At 60.7% G+C, this 24,281-nt stretch overlaps 1 protein-coding gene across 3 annotated transcripts; it reads right to left on the bottom strand.

Moving 5' to 3' along the window:
* Positions 1-192: 192 nt before the first annotated feature.
* On the bottom strand, positions 193-23,747 carry SH2B2 (SH2B adaptor protein 2). 3 transcript variants are annotated; one of them, XM_081089623.1, is made up of 9 exons: positions 23,655-23,747; positions 10,922-11,652; positions 7,671-7,772; positions 5,999-6,090; positions 4,607-4,698; positions 4,353-4,514; positions 3,707-3,915; positions 1,258-1,429; positions 193-698 (listed from the first exon to the last, which is right to left on the bottom strand). In XM_081089623.1, the coding sequence occupies exons 2-9, from the start codon at positions 11,621-11,623 to the stop codon at positions 367-369; spliced, it is 1,863 nt and encodes a 620-aa protein (XP_080945749.1). In that variant the 5' UTR covers positions 11,624-11,652; positions 23,655-23,747; the 3' UTR covers positions 193-366. The 3 variants fall into 3 exon arrangements, with proteins under 3 accessions (XP_080945749.1, XP_080945747.1, XP_080945748.1); XM_081089621.1 differs by lacking the exon at positions 23,655-23,747 and adding an exon at positions 21,790-22,010 and having other exon boundaries at positions 4,353-4,517; XM_081089622.1 differs by lacking the exon at positions 23,655-23,747 and adding an exon at positions 21,794-21,932 and having other exon boundaries at positions 4,353-4,517.
* Positions 23,748-24,281: the final 534 nt, after the last annotated feature.

Genomic DNA, 24,281 nt, shown 5'->3' with positions numbered 1-24,281 from the left:
CTGCCAGTTGTCTCCCCAGCCAAATGGGGAGCTGGGTCCCCTAATACAGAGCTGGGTGGGGGCCTGGCAGGCGCCAGGACACGGTGGACTTAATAGGGGGTCCCACACGTGGTACCCCCTTCTCCCCTGCAGTCCCAGAAGGAGCGGTGCCCATTGGCCAGGATAGAAGAAAGGACGACAGGAGAGCCAGGTGCAGTCCCTAAAACAGGCTCTTTAATAACATTTATGTCTTCATTGAAGAGCTTTGCTTTTCCCACCCAGCGCTGGACTGGGGCCGACACCTGCGGGGAAGCAGGGTCCGCTGGCCGGACGGCCACGAGGGCGGTGGCCAGGCGGGTCCGGGGGCCCCAGGGCCGTGGCGCCGGGCTAGTAGAAGGAGTACTGGTTCTCCACCGCGCGCGTGCGGCCGCGGGATCCGTCGCCGGGCGCGGCCTCCGGGGGCTCCTCGGCACCGCTCGCCTCCAGCAGCCGCTCGGCGCTGTTGCTGCGGCTGCGGGCGCTCAGCAGGCCCTCGGTGGTGCGCGGGGCGGCGGGCAGGGAGGCGGCCGAGGACGAGGAGGCGGAAGAGGACGAGGCGCCGCCGGCCTCGGAGGGAGAGGCGGGCGGGCAGGCAGCGAGGCTGGAGAAGTAGTGCTGGCCGGCCGGCTCGCTCCAGCAGGCGGGGGGCGCCGGCGCGGCGCTGGGCGAGGGCCCCGGGTCTGCAACAGGACCCAGCGCGTCAGTGCCCCGCTTGGGTTCCCTAGTCCCCCTCCCCAGTCCCAGTGCTCAGACCAGAGGCCCGGAGGAGGGGGGTGCCCAGGGTCACAGTCTCACCTGTGTCCAGGGAATGGCCGCTGCTGCCTCTGAGCACCCCGTCCCCCTGGAGGAAGCACTCAGGACGCGCCGTGGGCCTGCCACGCCCCCTCCAATCCTAATGGCCCTGATTGCTTACAGCCGCCCTAGTCCAGGCCTTCATCCCACTAGATCAGTGGTTCTCAACCTTGGCTGCACATTAGAATCACCTGGGAATCTTTTTACAATCCTGATTTCTGGGCCTCATCCTCTGGAAATTGTGTTTCTTTGTTACTAATGTTGTAATGTTGTGGCCCCACCCCATAACAGAACCCCAGGTGATTCTAATGTGCAGCCAAGGTCAAGAACCACTGCTCTAGAGTTAGCTAAGCTGGGATGCGGCCTAAGCGATCCCCCCCCCCCCCCCCCGCCGCTGCCCACCTGTCTGTTTCTTGAGCCAGTACACCGCCCAGGGGGGCGTCTTACCCGGCGGGGGGCCTTGGACCCGCACGTAGCTGCGGAGTGTGATGTCTGCGGAGCCCCCGGACTCCAGCGGGATAGGGTGGGTGTGGAAGTGACGCAGCATGTCAAGCACCGACTGGAACCACAGGTGCTGGACGTGGCACTGCCCGTGGCCGTTCAGGGACAAGCGCAGGTGCTGTGGGCACAGAGCCGCATGGTCAGGGCTGGGGTCCTGGACTGGCAAATGCCTTTGGGGGTCACTGGGAGGACCAAGTCTCATAGAAGCCCCCTGGGCTGTGTCCGAGCTGGCTCCTACCACATGAGTCCCATCTGGGGGTGGGGTGGGGAGTCCCTCCTGTGGTGGGGGTTGGAATGGGTGGGCAGCAGAACCAGGCTGGAACTGAAGGGAGCAGACAGTTGTCCCTGTGGTGGGAGCACCCACATCATGCCCCTCACATTCCCCAGAAGGCGGAGATTACAGCCCCCGTTTTAGAGATGGGAGACGGAGGCACAGCGAAGGAGCGACTCACCCAGTCACAAGGCATGGACTCCTGTAGGTGTGGTTCTCCCGCCCTGCTCCCCACAGAGTCAAAGCCCAGAGGGTTGGAAACCAGGGGAGGCTGGCAGGGAGTGACTGCGCCTCTCACGGCTGCAGTGGGAGCACCTGGAGCACGGGGAGCAGGCTGGTGCCTCCCGGGCCCGCATGGGGAGGATGCCCAGGGAGAGGAGCCACAAGCCTGTGGCTCTAGCGGTGAGCACAGGTCTCTGGCTTCAGCTCAATACGCATCCCACAGGAGGAAGAGTGGCTGCCATTGTGTATGGCAGGAGGGGAGATGAAAGGAGGGTTTCAGGGTATGCACATGGCCTAGCCACCTACATACAGGACAGAAGCCCAGGGGGTAGGGTGGTGGGGATGGTTCCATGAGTGAATTGTGCCAATCAGTAGGGCCGGAAGGGCCAGAACAGTCAATGAAGCTGGGGAGCATTAATGGCACTCGGGGCAGGGCCTAGGGCAAGGTGGGTGCATCTGTCTTTGGGAAAACCTTTCAGATGTTTATTATCTGAAGGTGAAAAGAGCTGCCTCAGAGGGCAGATGTCCTCCTTGCCAGGAGGAGTGCCAGCAGGAGGCGGGGGTCCCTGAGAGGGCAGGAGTGGCAGGAGTTTAATGAGGGGTCTTCCCTTCTCCTGGGAGGAGAGGCGGGTCCAGCTCTTTCTTCTCCCCACTTTGGCCCCCTTGCCCCGCACTGACTGGGCACCACTCTCGCCTCTGGCTTGGGCGTGAGTCAGAGCCAGGCCCTTCAGGGAGGCTGCTTGGGGCAGTGCTGGCCAAGGACTACACTTGGGGCTGCCAGGATGGCATTAAGCGCCTGGTTGTCAGAGGAACTGGTAAGGGCAGCTGCTTTCCAAGGAGGCGTCCCTGGGGAGGTGCTGCCTCCTCCACAGAGTGACAACACTGCCAGGGACAAAGGCCCAGGGAGCCAGGGGAGGGCTCGCCCCAGGCCAGCTGGGGGTTGGGACCCTGAGTGTAGGCCTGGAGCAGGAGGGCTGGGTGAGCAGGACTGACAGGAACCATGTCCTGGGAGGAGCCTGGCTGGGTCTGTTTCCTTATCAGAAACTCAGGATATGTGTGTGTGTGTGTGTGTGTGTGTGTGTTGGGGAGGGGGTGCGGAGGAGAGGGGCAAGGGTTGAGGTTTCTGCCCCTTCTGGTCACACTGTAACCCCCCACAGTCATTTGACTTTTCGGACATATTTATATTTTCCTGTGCACCTTAGGTCCTTATATTAGCACACAATGCCCTTCCCCGGGAGTCCACTTTGGGAGCACTGTCACACCTTTGCTGCGCCTGGCTCGCCCTTCCCCCTCCCCCTCCCTCCCCTGCACATCCCAGGTCAAGGTCTGCTCCTACTCCAGCCCTCCAGCCCCGCACTGCCCTCCTGCTGGGCCCAGCCTCTCCTCTCCAGTTCGGTCCTCTAGGATCCCTGTGTGTGGTTCCCTTCCATGTCCCTCGGCCTGGGGCCCAGGAAGGGGTGAACTGACCTGAGGAGGCAAGAGGCGGGGCTATCTGGGAGTGGGTGGGGCAGGAGGGCCTTGGCTGACCCTAGTCCTGCACTGAGGTGGCTCCTGGTAGAGACCCTCTGGAGCCCCAGTGCTATGTGATCCCCAATACACAGGGTCACAGTTACGTCCTTAGGAGGCCTGGCCTCCCGAGTGCTCAGCCACAGGAGGGACTTCCCGTCTGGATAATGGAGAAGCCACATCTGGGGCAGATTTACAAGACCCCAGAGAGGTGTGGGAGGGACCCAGGTGGTTCCAAGGGTGTGGCCAGGGGTAGGCCTGGCCCATGGACAGTCATGCCACACCTGCACCCACCCAGCCTCCTCCGGGGGTATGGGCTCAGACTCAGGACCAGGGCTCACTCGGCCCCCTCGCCCAGGGCTGGCCACTCTGCCCACAGCCCCCCTGCACACTTGCCTTGGCCTTGCCTTGGAAGTTGAAAGTCAGTACGTATTCCCCAGGCCGAGTCTCACTCTGGCGGATCACAAAGAGGCCATGGCTCCGGGGCCCGCCTGCCAGCACCAGCTGAGCTGCCTTGACCCTGGACAGTGTCCCGTGGAACCAGGGGTAGTCGGAGAGCTCCAGCTCAGGCGCCACCTCGGGTTCGGGCTCTGCTCCCTCTTCCCCTGCAGAGGATGACAGAGCGAGGGGCGGCAGGGGTTAAACACATGAGAGAAGAGATGCAGCATCTTGCTGAGTTTCCACCTGTAAAACGCTGTTTGGATAATTTTAGAACAAGGCCAGGAACTGACCCCACCCACTAGTTAAGCATATGAGGTCAACTGAGGCACAGAGAGGAGAAGGACTACCCGGGGCGGTCTCTCAGTCAGCAACAAATCTAATTTCCTTGTCCCTTACCCCTGATTCTGACCCTCTGCACCCCTCCTGAGAGCATTTTCTATTGAACCCAGGGCCTGTGGGAGGTTGTGATCTGGACTGGCCTACAAACGCTAGCACTCAGCTGCTGTGCAGAGCACTAGGTGGGATGAAATGTTACAACTTCTGAGGCTCAGGAAGGCTTTGGAGGAAGGAGGGGCTGGGAGAGCAGGCTGCCCCACTGCACCTGTGTTACTGCTGTCACCACCGCTGCCGCCCGGGGATTCCAGAGTCTCCAGGAAGGCCTCCAGTGGGACATGGACCAGGGACTCGCCGACGGCATCTCGAGCTCGGCTGTGTGGGGCTGTCACCACGGCTGCGGTTGTCTCTGGGGGCCGGGGCAGGTCCACTGCTGGAGAAGTGGCAGGTAAGAAGCACATCTGTCTGACCACCCCCTCCCACCCTGCCATCCACAACTCCAGCCAGCTCTGCCCCACCTACCCTCCGTGAGGAGCTCACAGCTGCAGGAGGCCACGCGGCTGGCCAGACAGCCTCCCCGGGCACAGGACAGCTCTGCGTCTTCCTCGCTGTCCCTGCGAAGGAAGAAAGCATAGCCCTGTTCTGCCATGGGATTCGGACCCTGGACAGCTCACTGAACCAGGCCGTGGCCCACCTGAGGTCCCTGTGCCTCCATGTCCCTCTGTCACACTCCCAGCTTGCTCTTTGGCTGCTATGTGTGACTGGGCCATATGAGAGAGGTCTCCAGGTGGACAGTCCTCCTTGAGGTCACACGACCCCTGCCTACTAACCCACAAAGGGCTGGCCTCCTCCTGGGGCCCCACGGAGTCCCACGAATGGTGGCAGGGCCTGGCAGTGGGCGGGGCCTGGGCAGCTGCCTTCCCTGCCTCAGGCCTTCCTCTCCCCATTGTGCCCCTGCCAGCTATAAAATACCGCAAGGCTCCCCTTCACAGGGTCTGAGGAAAGAGTTTGCAGGACAGATGGTTGGAAGGGTGGCAGGGGATGGATTATAACCACTTTGGGGATCGGGGGCCTGGGTGGCACTCAGGACTTCAGTCGTGCTTCCTTAAATGAAGCTGTTAATTAGAAAGCAGCAGCCCCTCCCCCCTGGGGTTCCGCTCACCCCATTAGCCAGAAGAGCTGTTGCCAAATGCTCTGCTGCCGGTCTGCCTGCCCCTCCTTCTCCCGCCTCAGGATCTCTCCTGGATGGTGCAGCCAGCCGCCCTGCTGCTCTTCCTGTGCACAGCTGACCACAGCGGCCCCTTTACTGCACCCATGGCTCCCCACTGGCCCTGACTTAACAGCCTCTCGGACTCTCATCAAAGTCCCCTCCTCACCAGCTCTAATTCTAACAACCCGAAGGCCTCTATGCTCCTGCAAGTTCCAGGCTCACACACACCTCCACACCTTTTGCTGGAATGTTCTCTCTGCCCTCCCCTCCCCCAGCCCCCTCTGCCTGGCTCAGGGCCACTCTTTCTTTAAGCCTCTGAGATGGTGAGCACCTCTACCTGCATGCTGTATCTGAGCCCCAGGCTGGGTTAGGGACCTGTCCTCTATTCCCCCACCCCTATACCTTATTCCCCCACCCCTATACCTTTGGGCTGCCCCTCCCCCCATCACCACTGCCCTTCTCCTAGTGGTCTCAGGCTCCCCTGGGGTGAGAACAAGACTTGATCCAACTTCCTCCTAGGTCCCCAGGCCCTGGCCCTGCAGAGCAGGCCTCAAAAAGCCTGCTGGGGATAGGGGTGGGGGTACGGATGAATGGCCAGCACCAACCTGGAGAGAACCGCCATGAGAAAAGTCCTTTTCTGGAGCTCAGCACCAGCTAACTACCTCCAACCTGCCCACCTGTCCTAGTGCCACTTGGGCACTCACCCAGGGTCCACGCAGCCCTGGATGTCAGCCACCCACGAGTGCTTCTGCAGTGAGTCGATGGTCTCCAGGATGTACTCTGCTCCATTCTCCACCTGGGGAAGGGGTGCCAGGAGTCCGGACGGTAGTCAGTACCCCAACCTCTGCCATTCTCACAGGGGCCTCCAGACCCCAGGACAAACGGCTCATCCTCCCCTTCCCCAGGGTGGCTCACTGGTGTGAGCATCAGGGAAGACAGTGGGGTCACCATCAAGCACCACCCCAACCCGGGCCAAGGTCCTGGGGTACAGCCTCCTCCCACACTCTCAGCAGCCCTTGGGGGTGACGGGGATGATGCTCAGGCACCCGAGATGAAGCCTCGGGAGGCCATGCTGCCTGGGGAAGGGCGGGCTGGCACCCTGGAGATGAGGTGAAAGGACCTCACAACCCTCAAGTCAGCCAAGGGGCCAGCCGGCTCAGCACTGAGTTGAGGAGCTCACCTGCCTCAGTGGCTGGGACTCTTCCTCTGAGGCCACACCCTGGGATAGCAGCCTCCACGGGGGGAGGGGGGGGGGAAAGCCCAGGGTGCCCTCCTGCACATTCACTGTGTGGTGAACTCTTCCCAACAGCCCTGGGAGGGAGGCAGCGTGCTTCCCCCTTCGCAGATGAGAAGGCTGAGGTTCAGAGAGGCCAGGTAACTGGCTAGAGCCCCACCAGCACTCTGGCAGTGCTGGGACGTGAACCCAGGTCTCTGCGTGCTCTCAGCTTCCTGTGTGCCTCAGTGACAACGCATCCCAGAGCTGGGAGGGTCCTCTTCTGAATAGACGGGGGCCACGGAGACCCAGAGTGGGGCTGAGCAGTCAGCAGCAGAGGCCCCTCCGCTGTCGGGAGTGATGCTCTGGACCCGTCTCACCCAGCAGATGGGAATGCCATGCGGGGAGGGGCTGTATCCTCAGCCCCCAGCCTGAGGTGACTCAGGCTATGGGGTTGGCAAATGTTTGCTAAGTGAATAAGGGAGTTCGTGACTGAACAAACGGGAGAACAAAAGCAGAAACCCAGCCAGGAGCCTGGAGAAGAGGGTGGGGGCTCCATGCAGCTTGGGGTGGGAGGAACCAGGTCTCCAAACATCCTTTACTCCTCTGAGGAGGCACAGGGCACCGCTCTGGCAGCCTGGAGCCCTGTCCTCAGCGACCCGAGCAGGCTACCCCAGTGACATGGGTCCTGGGGAAAGGACGCACTGCACCCATTCCACCGGGGTGCCTCCCTGCCCACCTTTAGTGCCTCTGTGGGACCATGTGCTCTGTGACGGGGGTATTTGGGAACTGCTGCAGCCTGGCTACCCGTTTGCCTGCCCACGGGGTGGGTATGTGCTGGCTCCAGTGTGTGTGTGTGTGTGTGTGTGTGTGTGTGTGTGTGTGTGTAGGGGGGGAAGGGAGGAAGTGAAACTCAGAGGAGCTTCCCGGGGGCCCAGAAGGAAATAAGAACAGGGGGCCCCAGAAGGTGGGTGACACCCAAGGCGCTTGGTTCTAAAGCCCGGGCCTAGATTCAAGTCGCTGCGAGGTGCCTGACATCTGTGTAGGGTCCTAAGACCCACCCAACTGGAACCCCTCCCCCTGCAGTGGCCACAAGCTGAGCCGCCACGAGGGAGGCAGTCTGGGGCAGCCAGAGGACCCATAGTACTAAGGGTGAGACTCACCTTGAGCACAAACGTGTTGTCCTTCTCGGGCATCTCCAGGGGCATGGTGGTACGGACCTCGATAATGGCGGAGAGGGGGATGCTGACCTTGGGCCTGGAGGCCTGCGACACCAGAGGAAGGGGCAGTGAGAGTCACCACAGGGCCTTCTGAACCCTCTCTACCCTCCCCACTTCCCAGATGGCAGAGCAGCCCCCCGCTTAGGATGCCATAGCAGCAGTGGCACGAAGGTGTTCCGATCCCCATTTCACAGACAGGTAAGTTGAGGGAGTCTCTGGGAAACAAAGGGACCTCCTCATATAGTCACAGAGCAAGTGAGAGCTCCCGTCTGTGAGCCCTGCAGGGTGGACTGTGCCTGGGCTGCCCTTCTGCCCGCTGCACCACCAGGTCTGTGGTTTTCACATTTTTTACCTTGACTCATAGTAAGAAATACATTTGACATTGTGACCCAGTACACACACAGGTAAGAATACCTCTGAAATGAAAGTTTCGGCAGACACTGTTTACCCTGACTGTGTGATGGAGTGTGGTATTTTCTATTTTATTCTAGTTCATTTAAAAATAACGCAGGTCTCCTCCTTCAAATTAGACTTCCCAGAGCACAGCTCTGGAGCCCTACTCAGACAGGGTTCCTGGAACTGGGCAGGGCCGTACCTTCCGGGGGAGGAAAAGGGACCCGTGTGGGGTTCAACCAAGGTGAGCTGGCAGGACTCCCAGGGAGGGCTACTGTGCCTGGCCCTCCCTACTTTGCCCCAAAGCTCCTGGCCATGACCCGAAAGCCCCCTGGGGTGGCTTGAGGCAGATTCCTGGCAGGGCTTGGGCTCTGGGACAGGGACTTTCTCAGGAGGAAAGGGCAGGACCACATGTTGGGGGGGAGGCAGGCAAATGGGAATTCCTGGCAGCACTGGCTACCATCCAGCGGGTGCAGGGCTGGGCTTGGAGTGGTGATGGAGGGGCTCAGCTGACCATGGCAGGCCAGGTCACTGCGCCAGCCACTGGGGTAGGGGCCACCGGAGCGCATGGAACAGACAGAGGTCCGCAGCGAAGGCCTGGACTGGCGACCTCGGCTGGGCTCCTGCTGGCAGGAGGTCCTCATTCCTCTGCCTGACATTTGAGGCCTGTCTGTCCTGGCCCAGATGCCTTGCCCCCTGTTCTCTGGACAGAGCCATAGGCTGTTTCATGACTGCAGACCATCACTTATTTATAGCTCGTGCCTCTGGAAAATGCCTGTCCGGGGGCCCTGCTGCTTGGGGAGCACTTATGCAGCCTGAGCTTCACCACCTTGGGGCCCTAGAGCACCCAGTGCTCACCTGTTGAGGTTTACCATCCAGTCCTGCAAATACTGGCCTCCTGGTGGCTCCACAATGGCAGGGGCCAGCCTTGCACGGGGCTCTGAGGGGAGGGAGGCCAGAGGCCTGATTCATGGGGCTGTGTGAGAGGAAAGTCGTAGAGTCCCAGGAAACAGCCCCCCACATGAGCTCCTGTCCACTCCAGGGGTGCAGCTAGGCCCCCAGGACTAAAAGACAGTGGGGCTTATTCGGCAGGGTCTCCCTGGGGCATACATTTGGGAAACCGGGCTTGAGTCCTTACCACGGTATGATCCACCTTCCTACCAGCTGAATTCCCAAACATTTGCATGAAAAACAAAGGGTTGGCCCGGCTGGCATAGCTCAGCGGTTGAGCATCGACCTATGAACCAGGAGGTCACAGTTCGATTTCTGGTCAGGGCACATGCCCGGGTTGGGGACTCGATCCCCAGAGTGGGGTGTGCGGGAGGCAGCTGATCAATGATTCTCTCTCATCATTGATGTTTCTATCTCTCTCCCTTCCTCTCTGAAGTAAAAATATACCTCTCCCCCCGAAACGAAGGGTTGGGGGGGGCGGGAGGAAACCGCCTGCCTTCCTCAGAGGTGGGGAAGTGACCCTGCCCTCTGCAGTGGTGGGCAGTGGGCTTAGTGGGACAGCCAAGGCGCCAGCTGCTGCACCCGCCACCCCCCCCCCACCCCCAGGCAGCATTTGCTGGGATTGACAGCAGGGCAGCTGTGCCTGCCACTCAGGGCCTGGAGGCCGGGCCTCTTCCTCTGCCCTTTGGGTGACCCTGAGCAAGCTCCGCCTCATTCCCCACCCTCTCTGGGCCTGGTCTCGTGTCTCACAAGCGGGGTGGGGGGCTTCTTAGTCTATGATTTCTCTCTGGGATGCACTGTGGGGGCCTTGGCAAGCACACAGCCCTGGGGAAGTCTGGGGTGAGTGAGTGTGTCCCGGGACTCGGGAAGAAAGCTCTTCTGACTGAGGATGCCCCTGGGTAGTCCAGACCCTGTCCCTCCAATGGAGCCCACGGCTCCGACAACCTTGGAGATGGGGACAGAGGCGAGACGCAGTGACTACAGGCACTGAGGACAGAGTGGGCGAGGCCAGTGGCAGCCCTGGGTGGCTCTTGGGGGTACCACCACCTTCCTGAACCCCCCAGGGCACACGGTGCTCTCACCTCCCCGCTCCATTCATTGCGGGGACCACCAGGTGGTGGGCATAGGTCGCCCAGCGCTGCCACCACAGGCTATGTGCTTTGGGCAGGCCACCTCCACCCCCTGGCCCCCGATATTCATTTGTTTTCTCTTCTGTGACCCTGAGACCGTGGGGCCCACCCTGTGGAGTGCAGGGAGGATGAGGCTGCCCACCCGCTGGGCTCTCAGGAATGGGCACTATGTTACCGGCATTGCCCCTTTCCGAGCACGGCAGGTCTGCCACCTGGAGGAGACCCCAGGCTGTGCCCAGGGCGCTTTTGGGGAGCCTCCTAGAGAGGGAACGGGGACCTAGAGAGGGAACGGGGACAGCGCACTCGGTTGAGCAGCAATGGAGGCAGCAGCTGGAGCTGAGCCTTTGAAACCTGAGGCCACAGAAGGGCCACCCGGGCAGGGGCTGAGCCGCAGCCTAGCGGCCGGCCTGGGGCCCACAGGTTCCCACCAGGACAGAGGCGGCCCTTCCGGGGCCTGGGAGGGTGCCGGGCGCTCCCTGCCCTCATCCCGCACTCCAGCCGCCCAGGGAAGGAAGAGGGCAGGGCGCCCGGGTCCCAGCAGCACGAAGCACAGCACCCAGCGCCTGTCCTGCAGCCGGAGAGCCCCTCCGACACCTCACAGGCGCAGAGGCCTGGGAGGTGCCGTGTGGACGGGGCAGCGCGGCCACATCCCGGGACCCAGGCGCTCAGGCCAGGCCGTGCCCAGCACCCACCCTCTCTCGGGCGGGGCAGGGCGCTCACCTTGGGCGGGACGAAGAACTCCAGGCGGAAGCGCTCGCCGGCCACGGCCCTGCGCAGGAGCAGGCGGCATTTCTGCCACTGGGCGGCCCCGGGGCCCGCGGCCGCATCGTCCGCCACCATGAAGCGCAGCGCGCCCTCGCGCTGGATGTCCACCAGCTCCACCTTGGCCGCGAGCGTCCGCGACAGCCGCCAGCGCCGCGTCCATCTGTCGCGGGCGTCGGCCGGGGGCTCGGGGGCCCGCGCGGTGGCGTCGGGCTCGGGCGAGGCGCGCCGGTGCCACATGTCGCGCACACCGTCCACCACGCACAGGCTCATGTTGCGCAGCGAGAAGCCCTTGCGGACGCGGGCCTTGGCCGCCGCGCGCGCCGACACGTCCTCGGAGCTCCGCGAGTGGCCGCACGCCGCCGCCTTGAGCGCCGCCGGCCGGGGCTCCATGGCGTCCGCGCGCTCAGCCGCCAGCACGCGGCGCACCTCCTCGCGGAAGGCGTCCAGGAAGTTGGCGGCGAAGTGGCGGGAGAAGGAGGCCCCGGCGTCCGGGGTGTCGTAGGCCGGGTTGTCCCGCAGGAAGCGGCAGAACTTGTGCGCGAAGTCCACGGCGGCCGCCTGTGCGTGCAGCTCGCAGAACTGCCGCCAGTCCGGGACCGGGACCGGGACCGGGACCGGGGCGGCGGGGGCGGCGGGGCCGGAGGCGGCACCATTCATGGCTTCCGTCCCATCGCAGCCCTCTGCAGCTGCGGGAGAAGAGCTCTGGTGACTTTGTGCCCTCTGGCCAGAGTGCCCGCCTGTCCCCTCTCTGGCCCCGCTCCCGCAAGGCTCCCCGTGTGTGTGTGTGTGTGTGTGTGTGTGTGTGTGTGTGTGTGAGAGAGAGAGAGAGAGAGAGAGAGAGAGAGAGAGAGAGAGAGAGAGAGGCCAGCGACCTGTTCTGTCAAAGAAAGGGTGTGCCATGTTGATATGACCTTCAGATTCTCAGGGTCATGGTGGCCTCCACCTTAGTGCTTCTTCCTCTGAATTAGCCAATCGCACAATGATGTGAACCCGAGCTCGGATCCCTGACCAATCAAGTCAGAGTGAGAGTGAGGGGCTGGGGAGACCCCGGGGCTGGAAATAAAATCCAAACAGACTTCCCATTTGGTGTGCTTTGCCCATGATTCTCAGCAGCAACTGCACCCTCTGCAGAAGTCAGCCGGCCGTGCCCATCCAGTTTTGAGTGTTTGTCTCATTCCCGCAACACCGTTGAGCATTTCTCACAGCCTGTGTGTGTGGGTGGGTGAGGGGCGGTTCTACAACAGGCAGCCTTTCTGAGTAGCGCCCATGTGTGAAGAGGACCACCAGGGAGGTAGAAGGCAGTGCCTACAGGAGGGGGGACCCCATTTACTGTCTCTTCAAACAGCTGCCTCAGTCAGGGACCCCAAGGTCATTCCTGGGGCAGCAAAAGGAGGCTGGGAAAACAGGTGCCTTGAAGTGGGGCCCCCATGAGCCTCCGTGACCTCACTTCGCTAAGGTTTTTGAGGGCTCCCAAAGCCCCTGGACCAGGAGTCATGTGCAATCCTTTGGGCTCTACTTCGGAAATATGCGGGGAACCCAGCCTCTCCTCCCTCATTGCCATCCAGGTGCTGCCCAGGGACCCACAGAACCGCTTCTCTGTAGGCAGCACGTTAGCAGCCTCTTCTCCAGAAACGACCTCACTATATAGGACTATTCCCCACTCGGGAACCCAGTCACCATTTCTAAAACATAAGACAGATTAGGTCCCTCCTCTGCTCAAAATCTGCAATGGCTCCCATTCCACTCAGAGTAAAGCCAACGTCCTACCCTTGGCCCCGAAGACCTCACACAATCTGCCTCCACTTACCTGCCTGAGCTTACCCCCTGCCACTCTTCTTGCCCATTCTGCTCTGGCCACACCTGCCTCCTTGTTATTGCGGAAGCATGGCCGTCATATTTCTACCTCAGGCCCTTTGCACTTCCCTGGAATGTTCTTTCCTCCACATTCTCTCACCTCCTTCAGGTTCCTGCTCCAATACCATCTTGTCTGACAGCCTTTCCTGACCACCACTCTCCTGAGAATAAGAAATGCTCCCACTCCCCCCAGCACTGGCATCTCCTGCCCTTTGCCGGCTTCCTTTTCTCCATAATGTTTACCCTCGTCCGACATAACACTTATTCACTCGCTTGGTGAATGCCAGCTCCACGAGGCAGGTATTCTAACAGTCTTATAAGTGGCGGTGTCCCCAGTGCTTGGCACATGATAGGTACCCTGTAAACAACGAATGAATGAATAAATGAATGTGTCCGGCTACTGGGCATGTCACAGCTGTCACCACCTAAACTGTCCCATGGGGCATGGGGACACACAGCTTGTTAATGACAGGCCTGGGGTTCTCACCCCGACTCCAGGGCTTGGGGGCCACCTCCTAGTGTGGATCAAGTATGACTAACTTTTCATACTGGCACTGAGGGTACTGCCTCCTCAGACTTCTTTCCATCACAGTGGCCTGCACGCTGTACTTGTGTTCCCACCTCCTGGAGACCTGTTGCCTCCAGAGCACCCATCCAAATCCAACCTCTTGAAGAGGCTCCAATCCAGGAATCCCAGCTGTCTCCTCACCCAGGTCCCTCCTCCTTATTCTCTGGCCCCCCAGCCCTCATTCTGGATTGCCAAACTACTTGGTATTTGGGGGCTCCGCCTCTGTGTGTCCCATGTGGCCACTGGGACACAGGCACAGCCCATTGTGTTTATGCAACCCTCTCCCTGGGAAGGGCTAGGGTGAAGTTACCAGTGGAGAAGAGGGTGAGCCTTGGGGAGCCCACCCGAGGGGGCCAGCCCAGTGTTAGGGGAACTAAGACAGAGGGCCATGCCCTCAGCTGCCCTCCCAGGATCCTACATTTCCTGGCATAGCCCTTGAAGCTTTTGGGAGTACCATCTCATCTCTCCTCTGGGATCCAAACTCTGTAATTAAAGCCAGGTAAAAATAGCTGCCCCACTTCTGTGAGATCATGTGCAGGGCCTCCGGGCCATAGGGCACTGTGGGAATTCCCTCTCACCTTGGGGCACCTCGCCATTGATCTGCAGTCAGTAACCACAGGACAGTCCCAGGGAGACAACAGGCCACTTGATGATGCCACTTAGCATAGAGGGGCGTTTTCTAAACCAGCAGGTCTCCTGCCCTAGTACTGGTGGAGAGGCAACAGGGAGCTAGATTTCCTGGAGGAGCGGGGCCTGCTTTGGGCTTCCTGGTTGAAGAGAATGAAGACTGCCCTCCCTGTAGGCCTGAGCAATACCTGGGAGGGGGACTGAGGCACCCATGAGCTTGGCTCATGCTGAGCCTTTTTCATACCCTGCTCTTCTGCCTTTCTTTATCTGGCTTAATCCCACTCACCCTTCAATAATTAATCCAGGGACACTTCCTCCAGGAAGCCTTCCCTGACCTCTCCCTGCCAGGTGGCATGAGTGTCTCCTCTGAGCTCCCACAATCCTCTCCTGTACATCCCCCCTAGCAAGGTGTAAATTGCTCCAAGCCCATCCATTTACCCAGCAGGGTAGTTCCCCAAAGGGACCACCTCCCGCTGTACCACTGAGACCACCAGGAGGGTCAGACTGGATGACATGGCACCGGAAGGGCTAGCACTGGAGCCATCCCCAAGTGTGGAGGCCCCTGTTTGACACAATTTTGCTCCCACCTCCCACACGGGGCAGGTGGGGACAGGGAGGAAGTCAGTCCCCATTCCCCATCCTCTGGCATTAATCTCTGTTCCTCCCTGCTCTTCCTGCTGGCTGACAATATGCTTGGCAAGAAGGGGCAGAGCAGAGACAGAGCCCTGGGGACAGGCTCTCACAGGGCGGCCCCTGCTCGCCCTCACTGGAGGTGGGGGTGGCACTCAGAGAGGAATTTGCTAAGGATATGGTGGCTGTGGCCGCGTCCTCAGGAGGGACTGGCCTGGGAGGATGGTCCTAGCTTGACCTTCCCCACCCACCTTGTTGCTGGCCAGCAGTCTGTAGGCCTGATGCCCTGCACAGCAGCCTCAGTGTCCCCTGGGTCCAGCCGGGCTACACAGACCTGGCAGGGGTTGAGCAGCCAAAGATAAAAGTCACAAGCAGCAGGGTCAGCAGGAAGCCCCATACTTAATTACAGATGGGGAGGCTGGGGCCCAGACATGCCGCTCTGCACAGGGGAGGCTGCAAGTCACAGGGAAGAGGACTCAGACCCAGCAGGGGCAAGGCTGTGCTGTGGGCCAGGACTGGGGTGCGACCATGTGCAGGGACCGTGGCTGACCTGGGCTCAAGGCCTGACCAGACTGCTCTCTGGGTGAGTGGCTCCTCCTATGGCCCCCGAGGGCCAGCAGAGACCTGTGAGTCAGGGCAGGACAGTGCAGGATGGGCCTCCCCAGGCCTCAGCTTCCATGACTAAAATGGGGTGCTGGAGCAGTGGCTCTAGTGGCCCCCGACTCTGATGGCTCTTGGACATTTGTTACTGGGGCCCTTCTACACTCCACTGGGACCAGGGGCAGGCGGGGGGCCTCCTCTCACCTTCACAGGCTTCTTTGAGGATTGGGGCTGGAGACAAAGGGAGCCCATGGGGTCTGGGCATTAGGTGCTGGCTCCCCAGGGGCCTTGCGCGGGCAGACCACCCTCCCTCGATCATCACCCGGGCTTTGTGTTTCTTTTTTTCCAGGCTCAGCTGGGCTTTCTGGCTTCTCCCCCTGGATAAATGTTTTTTGTTCCCATCTCGCCAGGGCTGGAGCAGGATGGGAGGGGGCTTCAGGGAGGCGGGGCAGGGGAAGCCTAAGAATCTCTGCTTTCCAAGCGCAGACTCTCCTAACCACTCCCACAGGAACCAGACCAGAGACCCTCCCCCACCCCTATGAGTAGAGGCCTGGGAGAGGGGGCGGCTGGCCTTCCGGTGGTAAAAATAGCGCTGACAATTGGAAAAGAAAAAGAAGACCAGTTGTCAACCCCCGCAGCACGCAGTTCCGGATCCCACGGCCAGGTCATTCCTTAAAATATTGATGAGGCATCTTAGCCGCCCCCGCTAATGCACAGAGGACCAATCCATCTACCACACAGGGTGGTTGTCTGCGGGGCGGGACCGCCTGGCCCACCGAAGGCTTCCCCTCTCCCCCACCCCACTGCAGCAGTGTTTCTGGGGAGCCCCAGCTGGAACTGGCCTCCCCACCACAGGAGACAACTGACCGCCCGCCCCACCCCCGCCCCTTCCCCAGGAAGGGAAGCAGGCCCAGCAGTGCAAACTGGCAGCACTCAGACAGGCTGCCCCTAGGCGGGACCTGGGCACATCCGGCACCACCAAGACCTCCCCCCACTCCTCCTGCACCCACTCACCCAGGTGCAGGAAGGGTGGTAAGGGTCAGAACTGAGGGTGGGGTCAGACCTAGCGTGCCCACCCCCATAAAGCATTGATGATGGGGAAACTGAGGCCTCTTCTTGGGGTCCCCCAATACGAGAGGAGACAAGCCTCACTTGGCTCTTCCCTGCACCTGGGAAGCTGGCCCTAACTATGCCCACCGATGTCCTCTCCTCTGGGTTTCTCAGGACCACTGGCCTGGCCAGCCCAGCACTCACTCACTAGGCTCCGGTCCTCCATCCTACTGTTCTTCCAGCTGCCCTCCTGGCCTCTGGGGGACAGTCCCCTCCAGGCCCCTCTCTCCATCTCGCCCCCTGCAGGACAGACGACCTTTGGCCAGGTTAGGTTGTTCCATCAGCCAGGAGTGCCTTCTGCCTGCTGCCACCTGACTCTCCCCTGCAGATGGAGGCACAGAATAGACAGGGCGGGCACATTCTCTGTTTCACGGTTGGCTACTTTGTTGGCTACTTGGGTGTCGGTTCTCAAGTCTACCCCCCACCTTACCCTTTCCCCCTCCCCCTGAAGTGTCCCCATTGGGCAGGTTCTGAACCAAGGCTTCCTGTGAGAGTGAGTTGTGGTTGGAATTCCCCAACCTCTCCTACCCAGAATATCTGTGCTCACCCCATGACCCTGCCTGAGGGCAGAAGTAGGTATGATTTTGGTCTTAACACCCTTGAACCTGCTGGGACTTTGATGCAGAGTGTGTGTGGGAGGACACTCTGACTAGTGACTGGAACAGGTTAAAATCCTTGGGACGTTGCCTCTGAATGGGTGAGTGGGAGGGGGCACTCAGGGGTCCCAGCTTTTCTGAGCATCAGTTTCCCTAGCTGTAAAGTAGGACCATCCTGCTCTCCCACACAGATTATTCCTGGTCCAAGGCCATGCTGAGGAGCATGAAGAGCATCGTTAGGAGGCAGCTGTTAAAAGCTGGGAGAGCAGCTCTGTGCCCACTGTACCCTCACACCTTTCACAGGACCCCCAGCCTTTGTCACTGCGGGAGTGGAAGCCCTCTAGCTTTCACTGACACCTCGAACCTGGACAGGCCCTGCAGGCTTTGACCTGCAAACTTCCAATCCTAGGGGGCCCCACAGCTGCATCCAACAGATGTTCCTGTCGGAGGGGCCACTGCCTGCTGTCTCCCTATCTCCACCTCTGGTCACTTGACACACAGGGACAGTGGAGTGGGGAACAGCCTGGAATCTAGAGCCAGACCTCCTGGGTTTGCATCCTAGCCCCTCTGCTTCCTCGCTATGTCACTGTGGGTTTGTGACTCAGCTTCCTGGGGCCTCCCTTTCCTCATCTGTTAAAACAGAGGGTGATACCAGCACTGACTGTTATCAAAGGGCTGTCATGAGGATCAAATAAGTAATTTGTTTAAAAATAAAGTTCTACTTCTAGTTCCTAAATGTCTTGCATTCATTCCCTCTTTTCCTCCCACTGCTCTGGGCAGAGGGTCGCAGAGAACTCATCTCTGCTTCTACTGCCCCCCCCCCCTCACTCCCCATCCCCTGACACATCCAGGCTCTGCCGGGAGCCAGTCCATGCTTGCTGTTTCAAGGGACCTGGCATATATGGCATACTGTTCTTAATATGTTTGCTCACCTTCTTGGCACTATGTGTTTTAACCAAGGTCTCTGAGAAAGGTTGTTTCCCCAGGTAGGGATTTTCCCCTGAAGTTAGGGAGGAAATAAAACCTCTTAACTAAGTGCCAGGCGGGTAATTAATCACTTTAACTATGAACAATCATGCTTAAGCTACATAATCTTTACTCCCTGGAATGGAGATAAGAAACGCCCTAACCTTTGTAATAGAGATTGATAGGATTGAATCAACTGGTATAAAAACAGATGTAACAAGACAGCAAGAGACAGAGAGGGAGACAGAACCTAGGCACAGAACCTACACAGAACGTTCTCTAGGGACAGAAGAACTTCGCTGGAGAGAACATGGCAAAAGATCCTGGACTGAACCTGACTAGAACCTGGTGACTGAACCCGGCTGGAGAACCAAACCTGGCTGGAGAACCTAGCGAGAGAACATGGACACAGAACCTGACTGGAGATCCAAACCAGAACTTCGCTGGAGATCCAGACCAGAACTTGGCTGGAGATCCTGGCTAGGCTGCTGATCAACTGAATGCTGTCTCCGAGTCTTTCCCTCTTCGCCGACTCCATCCACACCTTTGGGGAACCCCTGGACCTGCTGGGGTCGGACCCCGGCAAGGCTCCATAGTGTAGCCAAGGCCATCTTGCTGGAACCCACATCTAATTGCCTATGCCCCTATTTAAAGCCCCTTTCCTCTCACATCTTCCATGCCAGGAAGAGAGGATTCTGGCAAGGGAGGTGACTGGCCCATCTTTCACCGGATTTACACTGGGCTCCCACTGTGTGTCAGAAGCCATGCTGGTAGGTCCAGGGTCACAGACAGATGAGGGGGGAATGTGGAGCCAGGCTCAGATCTGCCCCTTCTGTAGCAGACACAAGTCCAAACAGAGCCCTGGAGCGCTCTCCCTCTGAGGACACACTTGGGTTACCTAGCCCCCGACTCAGAGGAGAGGGCACTCTGACAGGCAGGACAATCCCGAGCTGGGTCCTGCAGGGATTAGATGTCATATAAGCACAAGTGGGGTTCAGGACAATAAACAGCACCAGGGCCTGGGGGCTTAGGAGGAAATCCCATCTTCCTTCAGGAGCACCTGGTGCTGGACAGTTCCTGGGCAGGCTCTGCAGATGGAGAGCAGGCGGGCATGGCTGTAGCTGCACTAGCCTTACCCTCCTCTCCTGGGGCTGCAGAGCAGAGGCACGCCCTCGCCAGCCTTGGCCTGAGCCTTGCAGCCTCTCCCTCCCTCCCAGTGTCATGGATCTCGCTTTGGCCTTGATTCATACTTCTCCCAGACCTCCCTAGCCCCTGGCTCAGCCCCCCAAACTTGCAGAATGCCTCCCTCAACCCCTACCACTCAGCCCACCAGTCTGCCTTCTGACTTTTTCATGACACACGTACCATGCCTCCCCTGGGTTCTGAATATCCCAGAACTCTGGGCATTGTGGATGCTTGTAAAAGTTCCTTGAGCCTTTCTCTGAGCAATCAAACTCCCTGCCTGGTTGTGATACCCAGCACCTCAAACTCCCCACATCCAAGTTCTAACATATCCTCTTCCTCCAGCCCCTGCTTGTCCTCAGCTCAGAGTCTTTTAGTACCCATTGCCCCACCTGCTCCACTTCTCTGCCCGAATAGCTGGCAGGGTCCAAGTCCACAGGGGCCTTGGGAACGCCCCCTTTATACTGTCCCTGCCTCGACCCCTCCTCCCCCCAACTCCTCCACAATGCACATTGCTGTGGCCTGCCTTCACCAGACCAGATGAGTGTTATACCCACCATAGGACCCAGGAAGCCCTACATACAGAGGATTGGAGGTACCAGGCGAATGGAGCCCAAACCCTGCTTCACCCAGTGGAGCCAAAAGATGCTGTCCTCCCACATACTGATGCCCTGTCTACCTGTGCCCAATCAGGTGCGGGCTGTGACCTCCTCCAAATGTTGAGAAGTCGCATCTGCTCTCCCCTGGGACAGAGTACAGCCATAAAAACAGACGCAATCAGGGGAGGGGGGAAGAGAAACTTCCCCAGACTCCAAAGCTGCCACCACCCTTCCAAGTCCCATGTGGAAGTGAGATAGCCTTCAAGACTGGACAAGCAGCCACGAGACACCTAAACCCCCAATTTCCTGCAATCCAGGATAGGTAGACAGTGTAAGAGGTAAGAACCAGGCTCTTGTCAGAGAGAAGTGGTTTGGAGGCCTGGCTTGTTGGTTGAGTGACTTTGGGCAAGTCATTTCACCTCCTTGAATCTCTTTCCTTCTGTAAAATGGGGATTATAGTAGTACAAACCCCACAGGGTTGTTGTGGAGATTACATGAGAAACAGCATGGTGCCCTTAGCCAGGCAGGAGTCATCTTGAAACCAAATGCTCAGCCTTGGAGGTGCCCAGGTTCCCCCTGGCAAGAGGAGGCGGGTATCTTCCCTCCAACATTCCCTAGAAAAGCCCACCTTTGGGTGTGAGTGCAGGGGAGACCCACTAAATAGGGAGGAGGGTTTAGAAACGTTACCAGGTTTTCCACCATAAGGATAAGAAGAAATGCATTAACTCTCCATTACTTAGAGCTACTCAACTAGCCGGCTCCGGAACTCTTGCCCACCATCATTCATGCCCCAGGTGAGAGGAGTAGAAGAAAGCAGCTTGTGGGAAACTGCCTGAGACCCTAACAAATGCTCTGACCCACACCAGCCTCCCGCACTGCCTGGCTGCTTTCAAAGTTCCTAGAGCTGAAAGGTTCTAGGTCAGTCCCCAACGGCCTTCTGGATGGAGCAGGGTGGCTGGGAGGGAAGAGATTTGTTCAAAGTGGGGGGCAGAGTAGGAGGGGGTTCATATCACACCCCCGACAGAGCCTGCCAAAGCCTCTTAGGATGACCACCCTGCTCCTCCTGCCCTGGCAGGGTGCTCATTCACCTCATACTCGGGACCTGTGTTGCAGGGGGCAATTCTTGCAGGTCACCCAGCGGGGATGCGGGCAGCACCCTTCCCGTTCTACAGGGTAGATAATGGAGGCTCAAAGGGCAGGGGTAGGGTTCCACCCAGATTTGACTCCAGACCCAGGGGCTCTCCCCTGCACCAGCTCGGCGTCAACACAGATTCTGGTTTAACATGTTCGCAGTCACTCCTGAGGATGCCCGGGCCCCCCCGGCGCCCCCCGCCACCCGCGCAGCTCCCCAGGGGCCAGTCCCTGTACACGTCTCCCCCTGAAGACCTCACTTCGTGGGGTCCCTGCCTCCGCCCGCCTCGGCCGACCGGCTGGCGCGGTTCCGGCCCGCGCAGCCCGCAGGTTCATCAATGGCCGAGGCCGAAAGGCCTGAATGGAGGGCACGAACCGCCCCTTCTTAAAGGCGCCGGCCTCGGGCACCCTCGGCGTCCTCCCCACTACCCCGGGCGGCCGAGAGCTCTCGGGGTGGGCGGGCCGAGAACGGGGACCCTGAGAAAGAAGGCCTGGGCCGAATGGAGGGCGTGCCGGCCGCCACTGTGGTCTGGAGGTGTCCCTCCGGTGGGACACCCTCCTTCCAGGCTGGCCCTCCCCGCCCCCACAGCCCAGGGAAAAGGCCGGGCCCTCCGCCCAGCCGGGGACCCTCCTCTCGGGGGCCGCTGCCCCCCCGCCGCCCCCCGCCGGCCCGGGCCCTAGGAGGGGGCGGAGGCACAGCTGCTCCGGAGGCGGCTCGGCCCCTCCCGTTACTCCCGCTCCGCCCGGGATGGGGGGTCGGGAGCCGATCCCCGCAGGGGGCGCATCTCCTCCGTCGCGCTCCCTCCCACCCGCGCACACAAAGACTACACACGCGGACCGGGGCGCGTGCGGCCGCGCTCCTTGGGGCAGCGGCGCTCACACATACGCGCGCCCTCAGGGACCCCTGGGGTCCGGGGCGACGCACGGGGGGCGAGGGAACTGAGGACGAGCAGGCCGTACCTACAGGCGCGCAGCTGCGGCCGGGCGGGCCGGGGCGCTGGCGGAGCGCTGCCCGGACCGCGGGCGGGCTCCCGGGGCCCCGCGGCTCATGGCCTGCGGCGGGTGTCTGCTCCCTCCGGGCGACAGCCGGCGCTGGCGGTGGCTCCTTCCTCCCTCGTCCACCACCTCCACGGCTCGTGCGCTCCTCTCGGGCCCAGCGCGGCCTCGGCTCGGATCTCCCGGCGGCCAAGCCCCGCGCACTTGGAGCCCAGCTCCGCTCCGCGCGCCCCGCCCGCTCCCCCTCGGGCCCCCCGCCCGCCTCCCCGGCCCCGCCCCCGGCCCTGCCCCTGGCTCGGGTCCCGCCCCCTCCAGCCTCCCGCCCCGCCCCCTCCAGCCTCCAGGCCCCGCCCCCGGCGCGAGTCCCGCCTCCAGCCTCGCCCCCACCGCGCCCCCTGGCGAAGGCGGAGCTGTACCCGCGGCTGGTGCTCACTCACTCCGGGCAGCGGCAGTGGCGGGGCGACGCGGTCCTGGGGCCCGAGGGGTCAGGAAAGGGCCTGCCGCCGTCCCATTTGCGCAAGAGTCCGCGGCCGCCTTGTCTCCCGGAGCCGGCCCCAGGCCAGGCGTCGGGATCTCCCGGCGTGGGAGCGTCCCTCGGAGCCCCGAGTGGTGGCTCCGGGAGCGTGGCGAGTGGGGGCCGGCGGGTGGCCTGCCTGGTGGGGCCTCTGGGACGTGGACGCCCCTTGGTGACAGTCAACCGGCGGAGGTCGCTACTGCCCTAGACCCTCAGCCTTCAGGACAATGGGAGCCTCGCGGAGGCGCAGATGTCACAGGCCGGGAAGTTGACGTCCACTTCTCATAAATCCCGAGGCTGAGCGCCACGCCCCCTCCCTCCAGCGCCGGCTGCCGGAAATCGCCGGGGGCCAGGGCAGGGGCGACGGGAGTGGGTCCTCACCTCTCCCGGCCCTGCCCCACCCCGTCCTACGTGCTACGGGGCTGACAGGGCTCCGCAGCCCCCACAGCCCCCGAACCAGAGCTTAGCTTAGGGCAGAGACCAGCCTGGCTAAGAAAACAAAGACTCCTGCTGGCCTTTGTGGGCACTTGTGGGCTGCCCCGTGGGGGCCTCCGGGAAACCTCCCAGAAGAGGTGGACTCTAGCAGGCAGGAAGGGTCTGAGAAGAGAGGGAAGCTCAGCCCGTGTAAACAGAAGTATGGAAGTGAAGTGCTTGCTCCTGGGAGGGTGGTTCTCCCCTCTTCTCCCTCCTGCCCCAGCCCTCAGCCCCTACAGGCGTATCAGCTTTTCCCTGCCCTCACTGCAGCCCTACCGCTGGCAGTTCTGTGGCCTGCCAGGGAGGGCCTCCATCTGTTGCTCTCTCCCACCCTTAGGGGCCTCTGACGCATGTAGAGGGCCCTTAACCTTTCCCAAAGCCATTTCACATCTAATTTCAGGAAACAGGACAGGCAGGGAAGGTTCTTTTTTTTTAATCTCAGTCTGGTGGATGGAAAGCATGGGGCCTAGAGAGGAAAGGTGGGCTAGTGAAGGTGGAGACCACCAGCCCTGGGCTGCCCTCCACTTGGGCTCTGAAGCAAGGCAGGTCTTGTCTGAGCCCTGGAGCCTAGCCCCTTCCCTTCCACACACATACCAGCTGCTCTCTCGGCAGGATATGGCCAGAAAATATTGAATGAAAGCTTAGGCGTGGGCCAGCCATGCATTGTAGCTGCACACTGGCCTGGAGGCCTGGCTGGGAACCAGGAGCCCTAGGAATGAGGCTGGGAGGGTGTGGGAATGGGAAGGGTGGGAGGATGACTGCCTGTCCGAGGATAAGTGGGTGCTGGGGCTGTGGACCCACCCTCCTGGGCAATGGGAGAACCTGGCCCCAGTGGACTAACCTGGTTCTGAGTAGTGGGCTGAGATCCACTGATGGGCTGTCCTTGGCCAGAGAGGGTCCTGGGTATGGAACCCTGGGTAGGACAGTACGTCTGATCCCCAGGGAGGAGGAAGTGAGGAGGAGCCAGCTGTTTAGTGACTCTGACGTACAAGGAGGAACTAGTAGTGGGAAATGTGGAAGTGGCTGGGGTAAGGAGGAGGGGAGAGGCTGACTGGCCAGGAGCATCTTTGTCATGGGGACAGGAATGAGGGTTAGGCAGGATAGGTCTACCTGAGGTCCCTGAGGGCAGGCTTTGGGGTCGTGGAGGAAGCTGTGATGGGGCAGATAATGAGGGGTTCTGGGGTAGGATCCCAAGGTGAGGGCCCTGGATGTACAAGTTCTAGAGTGTTCAGGACTGAGACAGGGATAGCGCAGGGGACTCTGCCCAGGTGGGCTGCAGGGTAGAAGCTGGGTATGGAGCCAGCATTTCAGGCCACCTGGCCAGTGAGTGAATGCCAATCACCACAGATTAAGAGGAAGCTCCTAGTGTGGGTGGGTGGGACCCACATGAGTGGGGCTGGGCTGGGGGCCTGGCAGCTTAGAACCTATGGCCCAGAGGTGTTCCTATGCAAGGCTGGCACTCGGGGGG

This window comes from Myotis nattereri (assembly GCF_964212035.1).
Source record: "Myotis nattereri genome assembly, chromosome: 4".
In the NCBI taxonomy this organism is placed as follows: Eukaryota; Metazoa; Chordata; class Mammalia; order Chiroptera; family Vespertilionidae; genus Myotis; species Myotis nattereri.
Note: the sequence above shows the minus strand (reverse complement) of the source record. Positions and strands in the feature narration are given on the sequence as shown.